This window comes from Cydia pomonella, chromosome 19, assembly GCF_033807575.1.
Source record: "Cydia pomonella isolate Wapato2018A chromosome 19, ilCydPomo1, whole genome shotgun sequence".
In the NCBI taxonomy this organism is placed as follows: domain Eukaryota; kingdom Metazoa; phylum Arthropoda; class Insecta; order Lepidoptera; family Tortricidae; genus Cydia; species Cydia pomonella.
Genome location: NC_084721.1, coordinates 7372928 through 7384431, shown reverse-complemented (window position 1 = coordinate 7384431; position 11504 = coordinate 7372928). Strand labels below are relative to the sequence as shown.

The following is an 11504-nucleotide window of genomic DNA, read 5'->3' as shown; positions in this document are numbered from 1 at the left end:
AACTCGCATCACAGATTGATTTCGTTCTAGGCCATTTTGGTATAAGGTCCTTCATTGGCTTCGGAGTAGGGGCCGGTGCGAATATTTTAGCCCGATATGCTTTAGTTAATCCTCAGAAAGTGGATGCGCTTGCGTTGATCAACTGCACTTCTACACAAGCTGGATGGACAGAGTGGCTTTACCAGAAGATTAACACGCGGCAGCTTCGATCCAGCGGGATGACGCAGAGTGCGCTGGATTACCTTATGTGGCATCATTTCGGGCGCAGCACCGAAGACCGTAACCATGATTTAGCACACGTTTACAAAGATTGCTTCTCACACGTGAACCCAATTAACCTCTCGATGTTTATTGACGCTTATCTGCGTCGCACTGACTTGGGGATAGCGCGAGACACGAACACAATCAAAGTGCCCGTCCTCAATATGACCGGTGCGTTGTCCCCGCATGTGGACGACACTGTCACCTTCAATGGCCGCCTGGAGCCATCCAAGACTTCATGGTTGAACATTTCTGATGTCGGAATGGTTCTTGAGGAGCAACCTAATAAGATTGCGGAGGCTTTCAGGCTGTTCCTTCAGGGAGAAGGTTACTGCAGGTAGTCAGGTTGTCGAAGACACTGACGCGAGCGCTGCTTCTACACTAGACGCACACGATGCTTACACGCGAGCTTTACGATACATTTGATGTAGACACATTGCAAATGTAGAAATGAAAATTGTTGTTCCTTGTTTTAGATGTTTATCGAAATAAATATGTTTACAGCTTATGAGTCACTCACTTATATCCGTCATAAATAATAATCATCATATCCAAACTGTCTATAATAAACTAAAGTTTAATAGGTAGGTGCAAATTGTAAACCAAACAATGAGGTTATATATCTGACTTTGTTATATGTAGGTACGCCTTACTCTTACTTATTTTGAGGATGATTACCTCATGTTAACTGACCATTAATTTTCATTATTCAATGATACAATATGCATAAACTTGCTTTATTACGATGGACTTAATTCACTTAATTGTCTTAAATTGATCTCTATTATATTTTCAATGGAAACATAATTCGGCGCCAGGAAAGGAAAATTAAAAATGCCAATCCCTCTAATTTCCATACTAATTGATTCAATTAATTAACTCAAATTAGTCTATTAATCCGAATTGAATTTCGGCAGTTGGACTATTCCCAATCTGTGACAATTCCGGTAGCTATGAGAAATTTATTGGCACTTAAGGGTGGCTCACCTTTGATCTACTTGTCTGGCTTAGTGGGCAGTGACCCTGTCTATGATACCGATGGTCCTGGGTTCGAATCCCGGTAAGGGCATTTATTTGTGTGATGAGCACAGATATTTGTACCTGAGTCATGGATGTTTTCTATGTATTTAAGTATTTGCATATTATATATATTATGCACGCGACTTCGTCTGCGTATAATGATAATTTCCGGGATAATAATTTAAAAATCGTATTGTTATTCGCCAGGAGCCAAACTATCTTTCATCTCAATTAAAGATACATTGATTAAGATGTGTAAAATCTAAGAAAATTTCGTGCTTCGAATTTGACAGGTAAACGAGAGAAGCCGCTGTACAGTTCCTTAAATTTTTCGGCAACTGTAAATATCAAAAGTTGACGTTTGACAATTCAGTGATCGCAAAACATATTTGTACGTGTGAATGCTAGATGACATTGACACCAATTTAATTTCTGATCAAATTGTCAATTTGATTGTCCCATCTGGACTGGACTTAACAGGCATTAAAAATACACTAGAATAGGTAGGTAGTAAAGAATTAAATGAGTTTAAAATCCAATAGCTGTTACGATCAGGGGGCCTACCGCGAAAATCGAAGTACGTCAATTGCGGGCATTTTTCTCTGTCACTCTAATTACATCTTAGTGAGAGTAAAATTTACGAATTTCGGTTTTCTCGGTAGGGCCCCAAATATAATGTAAAAACACAAGACTTTTGTCTGTTACCGACTCTAAACCTGCACGGTCTCGGCGCGTTGTGGGGAAAGTTAACCTTTTTGTCTAGTTCGCAATGAGGCATTGTTGGAAAAATCATTTTAACGATATAACTGCGTCTAGCTTTCCTAGAATAGAAAATCGATGCGAGATTGCTTATGATTTAATGAACAAACTAGCGGATATTCGTATTATCGTGAATAATATAAAAGAAGGCTTCATGGAAACAAATCTGTAGTGCACTTTCTTACCCTATATTTCTGAATAAGTAGTTAAGAGTATATATATAATATCTTACTGTGTCAGTTGAGACACGGCGAAATAAAAAAAACAATTTGTGTTGCTCTGAAAAGAGAGTACATTTTTATTAAGAGCAAAGGTACAATGTATGCATGAAATGCATGTTTCATTGGACAAAAACTTAACTATAACTCTTACCTGAAAAGAGAAACAACATTTAAGGCATTCCACGTATATCTTTATATTTTAATTTATTCTTCATATAACGTTCAATCAATTTTTCATGTTATGGCTCCATCAAGGTGTTGATGATTCTGCCAAAATCGAGGTTAGATAAGACACGGCTAGTATATGAATCTTATTACGGTCATAGACTTCATATAAAATTATTTATTCAACGACTCCTTTGACATTTGACACGTCAAATTATACGTCAGTTCAAACACAAGTGTCACAGATATATATATAGTACTCGTTCATACAAAAAGTGAATACGTTTTTCCACTTCTAAATATTTTCCATTCTCTATGATTTTTTAGTATGTTATTGACACAATCAAATCTAAGTACATAGGTTTTTCTTATACTTCATAATTTGCAAAACAAAACATTTTTTTTCAGAAAATGAAACCTATAAACCTAGCATATATTATGCTGAAGCGATTGACATCAAAATTAAAGTGATTTGTTAATATTTAGTGACTTAGTGGAAACCGTTTTCTCCCGAAATGAAATTTCATAGAAAAAGTACCGTTAATTCGTTAGGATCGGAAAGCTATTCTTCCCTCGTAAGAGGGAAGTATTCAATCATATTCAATGACAATGTTTAGCAATGTCATAAATTCACATTACCACAAGTTCAATAGTTAGACGGACTCTATTTCAGTGTATACCTGAAATATTTAATATATTATTATTTTATAATTTCAACACACTCAAGAGGAACGCGAGAACTGATGTTAAGTCTGTACGATTTACTTGTATATTGCAAGAATATACCTATCTCCAGTTACCATACCATTGTAAATACGAATGGTTATTGTAAAGAGGTTCTATTTTACAAATCTAAAGCAAAACCAATCATATAACTGTTTTCATCACACTTTCTAGTCCGTCGCCATTTGAGGCAGTTTATCCTAGCGCTAAACAGCCAAAATATTCAAATAGCCTAACTAGGTTTGAGGTTATAATGTGGGAAAGCCACCATCTTTACTAAAAAAGGGCGTATGCGCCATGAACGCTGTACGTGTAGTCAAAAACAGAAAGTAAACATATTTCGGCTTTATCACAATAAGTTAAGGTGCAAAATCGTAGACATATATTTGGAGTCGGCTACACGTACTTGGGACATTTGATTATTTTCCGAAGCGTGGCAAGCGGCGGCGGCTTGCACATTAAATTAGAATCCTAACCATATGTAATTTTAGTGCCGACCAATGTGGACTTTGCCGTGAATACTACACTAGTCTCGTAGTTGTACTGAAGTTTGAACAGGGTCTCTATTCTAGTATAAATCAGTATATTTATATATCTGCGTTAAGAAGTAAGTTACATAAAAAATCATAAAGAAGATGGAATAGAGTTATATCAAGTTAAGTTGGCAGCGATTTTGGTAGAGCAGACTGTGCAAGGGTATATATTAAACGTCAAACTTCTATCACATTATGACGTTTAAATAACACTTTCACAGTCTGGGGTATCAAAAGCGCTGCCAATTTAGCTTGGTCTAACTCTAACAGAAAAGTACAGCAAACTAAAACTACCTATCTAGAGAATACTTCAAAATAATATTTATGTAAAAAGACAAATTAAATGTTTTTGAAAAATATTTTTACATAGATATTAGGCGATCGTTATATTTTATGTGTATACCTCAAAGCATTTTTTCCATTCAATTCAAACTACTATAGAGGATAAATACAAACGTATTTTCGGTTACTGTTACGCAGATCACTGAGTTGCATTAACATAAACAGGGTGATTTGGGGGACGTGAGCAGGGGAAACCCTACTCACACACTGAATGTAAATGGATCGTTCACTATCGTATTTAAGCGAAACAAACAAAACTTTTTCCTTTTTAGGGTTCCGTAGCCAAATGGCAAAAAACGGAACCCTTATAGATTCGTCATGTCCGTCTATCTGTCCGATTATGTCACAGCCACTTTTTTCCGAAACTATAAGAGCTATACTGTTCAAACTTAGTAAGTGGATGTATTCTATGAACCGCATTAAGATGTTCACACAAAAATAGAAAAAAAAAACAATAAATTTTGGGGGTTCTCCATACTTAGAACTGAAACTCAAAAAATCTTTTTTCATCAAACTCATACGTGTGGGGTATCTATAGATAGGTCTTCAAAAATGATATTGAGGTTTCTAATATAATTTTTTTCTAAAATGAATAGTTTGCGCGAGAGACACTTCCAAAGTGGTAAAATGTGTGCCCCCCCCCCGTAACTTCTAAAATAATAGAATGAAAAAACTAAAAAAAATATATGATATACATTGTCATGCAAACTTCCACCGAAAATTGGTTTGAACGAGATCTAGTAAGTAGTTTTTTTAATACGTCATAAAATTAAAAAAAAAAAAAAATTTCATTAAACCCATACGTGTGGGGTATCTATGGATAGATCTTCAAAAATGATATTTAGGTTCCTAATATCATTTTTTTCTAAACTGTATAGTTTGCGCGAGAGACACTTCTAAAGTGAAAACATGTGTGTGTCCCCCCTGTAACTTCTAAAATAACAGAATGAAAAATCTAAAAAAATATATGATATACATTACCATGCAAACTTCCACCGAAAATTGGTTTGAACGAAATTTAGTAAGTAGTTTTTTTTAATACGTCATAAATGGTACGGAACCCTTCATGGGTGAGTCCGACTCGCACTTGGCCGCTTTTTTCTTACTTTCAACATCCTACAACAACTAATTAATAAATTTAAGACCTGCAAATGTTATGCTTATGACAATACTTATAATAATTAATTTTAAATTGTACACTTAAGCGAGATACGATCCTTTAAAAGTAACCAGATAGTGGTGTCATTCAAGTTGACACTTAAAATGAAAAGGAGTAGGTATAATAGAATAGAAGTATTATAATTGTAGCGTGTTAAATAAACTACATCATTGCTTAAATTAGTGACCATACTTACACTTTGTAAATAATAATAAAAAGTAACGTTAATGAGTAATGGTAGAAATAATTTTATGAATATATCCAAATAATTGATTCTGCTCACGTCCTGCTGAATCACCTTAGGTAGGTGGGTAGGTTAATGTAATTCAGACATGCAAAAAAAAAACTCCTACTTATACATACATGTCATAAAAAGTCATTTTTTGGAATTCTAACGAACGTGGGAGTCGAATTCAAACTTTACTAATCTTAAATTTATAAGTCGGACTTCGGGTATGTCCTTAAACTACGTAAGTAGTTAGAGAGGTATGGGCACTGTGAATGTCATCTCGCTTTGTGTGGAAGGGCACAGCACAGCGGATGTCATTCGCGATCTAGACCAGAGCCCAACTAGGGTGCCTCTACCTTACAGAAAACCGCAGCCGAATAACATTAAACCCTACTCATATAGTGTTGTGTTTCTGCCGGTTAGTAGGTTAGTAGCTCAACGGGGATGCGGGGTGTGAGGGTCGGCAACGCGCATGTAACAACTCTGAAGTTGCAGTTGTCCATAGGTTACGGTGACAGGTTACTCAGGCGGGCCGTATGCTTGTTTGCCACAGACGTAGTATTTAAAAATATATTGAGTTGACATTATTAACAATGCATAATCTCGTTCGCAGGTACATTACTATTAGTGAACGCTTGCTGGAGTGTGAGCTATTAATATCCAGTTAGATTTTAAATATTTGAATTGACTTCAGTATGAAAAGTTTGAAATTCGAAAAATGCTATATAGTTCATAATTATTAGATGCTTCACTTTTTTCCCTCGCTATATTTCATAATAACGCTTGCTCATGTAATTCAATCTACGGGCGGTCCCGGGTGATGTTGGGTGAAATTTAATTCAGATATTCCGCCCGTTTGAAGGATTGGCCGATATTTCGATTTTTTGCTGAATCATCATTTTTGTGTTTATTCTAGGGCCAGACTACGCTAAGGTTGAAACAGAAGTTACACCGACATGGTAGTGGCCTAGTGGCAATGTATTTGTATATCTTAGGATCGCCATATTTGACGGTACACTTGACATGAATACTTAGTGTGGTTGGACTCTTTACGCTTTTTAACCGTCAAATATGGCGACCTGACATACAAAATAAGATTTTCAGTGCCTAGGCCAAACTCTCGTATAGTTAACTAGTTCATATAGTTCGTGCACTTACGAACTAACCTTGGATCTCACGGCACCTTAACCCTTAGGTAAGTTCGCGCTGTACGGGAAAAGTGCATTGCTGTACTTAAAAAACCTGGGAGCGATCACTAGTATATAATTAGGAAAAGCATTAATGTTTCAGTTTATCGATGTAGGAACAGATAAATAATGAATTTAAATACAATAATAATAATAACTGATGCGTTTGCGTTGCGTACTGAATTAAATTGCGAGCTCTGTTCGGCACAATTTTCTTGCATAAATACGAGTTATATCGTTGTTTATTTAACGATTCGCTGATTTTATACATGTAAATACCGGAGCATATTTATGTTGATTTTGAATAAATAGCCGACAACGTTGTACCGACCAACACAAAGTACTCCAAAAGTTCAAAAAAGGTATGTTTACGTTCTGGTTACGTAAAGGGTTAAATGCACATTAATTGGCAAGGTTCATTAGGTTCTTACGTCAGATGATACGTGATACAAACAAAGTTACAAAACTTTTCGGCTTTCGCTGAACGGAAAAAATCTCATAAGTCATAACTTATGCATACATATAAGGCTGTAGCAACCGGTTTTAACCTACCCCACCTGGGCACGTACACTTACTCCGAGCGCACCCACTAACTCCAATACGATTATTATTGCAAATATGAAGCCTCTCGGGAAAAGGGACACGTTCGTCAGAAAGTCACGAAACGTATGTGCGTAAAAAAAATATTGACACCTTGCCTCCACCTTGAAAATATTGTCACGTAGGAAGGTATTTGAATTTTCTATTTCTTATTAACCCTCTGACTGGCAAAGTCGTCAACTGATGCACGCGGCTACACCCAATATCAACCTTCGTGCATTAGGATAAGGTTTACGATGATGCGCCGCACACGATAGGCGTGGCGTTCAAAGGGTTAACTTATACTATACTTTTGATCAGCAAATAGACATCGATATATACATGAGCTATAATCAAGATTTTAGAAAGGTATCATTTTCCCTCAAAAATCAAACTCAACTCAATAATCCCATCAACGGGTCTAGCCAAGATGACAATCATGACAACGCAGTTCGTACAATATTTTTTTATTGAACCTGAATTTAACGTTTGAACTTCATGCTTAGTACAAGTGAGCGCATATTTATTTTTATACCTACTATTCCAATCAAAGTTGACCCAAAGGACGAATTTCGCAATTCGATTTGTAACAGGGGAAAGAAATTACGCCGTATGTGAACGAACCCTAACGCTTAACGAATGACCGGCCGTTATGTAGTGTTTTAACTGTTCCGGGCATAGCGCTGCTACCGCCATCTACCGGAACCGTGATCGAAGCCGTTTAATGTGACCATTAGACAAAGAGCTCTCCCCGGGAAATGGTTACCGATTTCAAAAGCAACAAAACATGTCACAAACACGATGCCAGTTTGCTATATACTATCCTTATCATTAGATTCGAGTGTCGGTTCATCGATGGAGGTTAGAGCGACAGGCCAGCAAAATGAATTCAGTTGAAAAAGGAATACGAATGTAGGTGCGTGAGAAGTACCACATTGTATCATAAAAATAAAGAACATTCATAATAATTATAATTCATAATCATTTATTTGCACATAAAAAGGGTTTTACATAAAGGTGTTATAAAAGTTACATGTCCTTAATTTTTCATTCTCGGCTTTTATTGCGCATAATTGCGGAAAATAAAGCCGACAGTATAATGTTATACCTACGCACTTTTTTCTTGTACAGAATCGCCTAGTAATATTAAATTTATAATTATCAAACATACAATTGCCCTTAATGCTACATCAAACCCGCATTCTCTAATCTCCACTCAATATTAAAGCTCTTACCTTGTGACAAATTGTACAAGACGCCTTTAGTCGCACCTGGGCAAGCGAGAAATGTGCACATGCTAACGAGCTCCCGCTCACCGAAAGAGAGCGACAAGCTCATATTGATATCAATTAGTATGACAAAGCTGAATGGAATGCGAAAATACATCAAATAATAACAGATTTTTCGTAGATGGGTTTCTTTCTCATTTATATCTGTATCCACAGATGAACTAGCTGCTACCAGGTGTCTTCTGGATCTAGAACGAATGAGGATGATATAGCAAACTAACTACACATTCGTTCACCATTTTCCGTGGCTACCTCTCTGCCACGAAATTGTCGGCGAACGGCAAAACAAGAGGCTAGAGCGAGCGGCACCTCCAACATTTTGCTGCTGCCAATACCTTGCTCTTTGCTGCTGCTGGGCTTCAATGTCGTTGCCGTTTTAGAGCGTTTTCACATTCGGGTCGGAAAATGTGAAGACACTCCACCTTCTTCAAATTATAAACTGAAAGAGACGAATGAATGAAAGTTGCATTCTTAAAATTTTATTTGTTTTCATGTAGGCCCGAAATTTAAGTTAAACTAGAGTTATATCAACATTATATTCACGCTCATGCGCTAAATTACTGTCAAGCTACGCTTTTAGTAATGAATCGTAGCTTAAAGAATAGATTTCCCGATAAAAAGCGATTAAAACTACTTTATCATCAAAAAAAAAAAAACCGCATAACAAAAATATGTGATAATATACTAATGATTAGCGCTGATTGGGATGCAGAGTCCGCGGCAAGCTCGGTTCTCCATACAAAAGTAGTTACGCTCTCATTTTAAAACGACTAGGTTGATTGCACTGAAATGTTGTACTTACAATATGATAAAGTATATATATGCCTATAGCTTCAGATACCATAATAGTTACAAAAATATCGCGAATTTAAGTTTTTCATACAAAACGTTTCGAGGATGCCCCAGTGGTCTCATTCAAGTTTATATACAAGACCAAGGGGCTGATTTTTGAAAATTGAGCGCTCGAATTCGTCACTCGAAAATCTGTGGAAAACCTCGAATTGCTATTTTAGAAATACGAGGATTGGGAATCTAGTGGTATTGACTACTCGTTTTCAATTATATTAGTAGAATTTAAATGCCAAGTAATGGTGATAAATTGAAGGGAATTACACGAAATCGAGCACTCGAAATTCTAAAATCGGCCCCCAAGTGTAGGTAGTACGAATACTCGCGCGTTGCGTTTAGTTAATTTTGAACGCTTCGTCCGCTTAGCAACTATAATATAGCTCCTGTGCGTAAGTTATCATTAGGCAGTTACGATATTTGTGCAATTGAGCTTCAATATCAGCATTTATTCAATTATGCATACTAAAATATATGAAAATCCATTTATTTCAACATTTTCTTTGTTAAAAATGAGAACAAGGACAAAAATGCTATTAAGGCTTAATTTAAAGCTATAATTAATTTTCGATTCACGCTGTTCTCGAATCGTGTTTTTATTGGAGCGCGTTTTTCCTGAACAAACGTGCATGGCAAGGGGGGTGGTGTTCTAGTGGGTAGGGGGTGTAGTGAAATGGACTCGGCGAAAGAGTGGAGATCTCCCGCCACCCCCACTGACCACTGGACGAACGGATTATGAAATACTTCATTGGAAAAAAAGTCCGCAAAAAATATCAATTTTCGACCACTGTGGAAGCCCGCAGCCATTTAATTTTGCCGACGTGGACAAGCTATAAATTAGACGCCCGTATTCACAAGAGGCATAACGAGTTGTTTGTTCGTTGAAATTACTTAGGTATACCTATATGTATTAACGAGTGCTGAATGCAGCTGCTTATTTAATTTCATTTCTATTACAACCGGATATTGAAACGAGGCGTAGATTTGTGTGTTACTTATGTGTAGTTATTAAAAAAATATTTGCAATGTCCTAATAGGGTGCCTACCATGGTTTCGTAATAAAGATTTCTATTCTATTTTAAAGACTTTTTTTATTTAACCTTAACGACCAAAGTGCAATAAACTTTTGAAAAACATCGAGCGGCAAGACTATATCTCTATTGTGTCATTCACGAAGACGCGTAATGTCATGTTATTAAAGGTTAGATTTGACAAATCTACGCGTAATCGTGAATGACACGAACTATATATATTGCGTACATCACGCGTCATCACTTGTGACAGTTTTGTCGTTCGCGTCATTATGAATAAAAACAAAGTAAGTAAGTAGTTACATATACATTGTGTATGCGTGCTGAAATATTTCATAAAGAAAAATAAATATCGTATTTGTTTATTGAAATATATGAAACTTAATTAATTAGGGCCTATAACTACCCTTAAGATATTGTGGTAGCAATAAAAAAACACACTGTATGTTTTGAACTAATTGAACTCATTTCATTCTCGACAATCATTAGTCAGTGCCACCTCATATTGAAATTAAAACGCATATAACAGACACAGGTAGTCAGTAAACTACGAGTATTGTTCTCCTACACACTTTGCCAATACTTGAACGCCTAACACAAAGGAACATTGGGCAACAAACTGTAGCTACCTATAATACTTTAATTTTGCCCCGGAACGCAGGTAAAAGGCATCGCAAAAGGAATATATCAAAGCACCTTGTTATTTTGGCTTTGCTGCAATCTGTGCTCGGCACCTAGGTTGCGAGGTCGCAATATCAGCGACATCCAACGGGCGTCCCGGAATGCCTTATATTGGAATCTGGCGAGATTCTGTAGCGTTATTTTTCGTGGGACCTATTGGATTTACATCACAAATTCGCTCAGATTATATTTTCCGGCACGTTGAATTTTAGTGTTATTGGAATCGATTTTTGCGAACAATTTTTGTGGAATCTTGAATGTGTCTGTGAAAACTGAAAACATTATTAGAAATAAATGAAATGTTTACAAATGTATCACCTGTCCTATCCTATTGGATAAATACCCACTTTAGTGTGTGGTTTTATGATTTTATTTTTAAACTACAACAATTGCTACATATGCTATAGCCGACTTAGTATCATGAAATATGCCGACAGAACAAAAGATGAAGTGACTTTACCCACCGCGCATAGCAACTG

General features: G+C 36.4%; 1 protein-coding gene across 1 annotated transcript; it reads left to right on the top strand.

The window, feature by feature from the left end:
• Nucleotides 1-5: 5 nt before the first annotated feature.
• On the top strand, nt 6-769 carry LOC133528485 (protein NDRG1-like; the record flags this gene model as incomplete). The annotated part of the gene is made up of 1 exon (XM_061865875.1): nt 6-769. A coding segment is annotated over one exon (597 nt), but the record flags the coding sequence as incomplete, so codon positions are not given.
• Between the last annotated feature and the right edge of the window lie 10735 nt (nt 770-11504).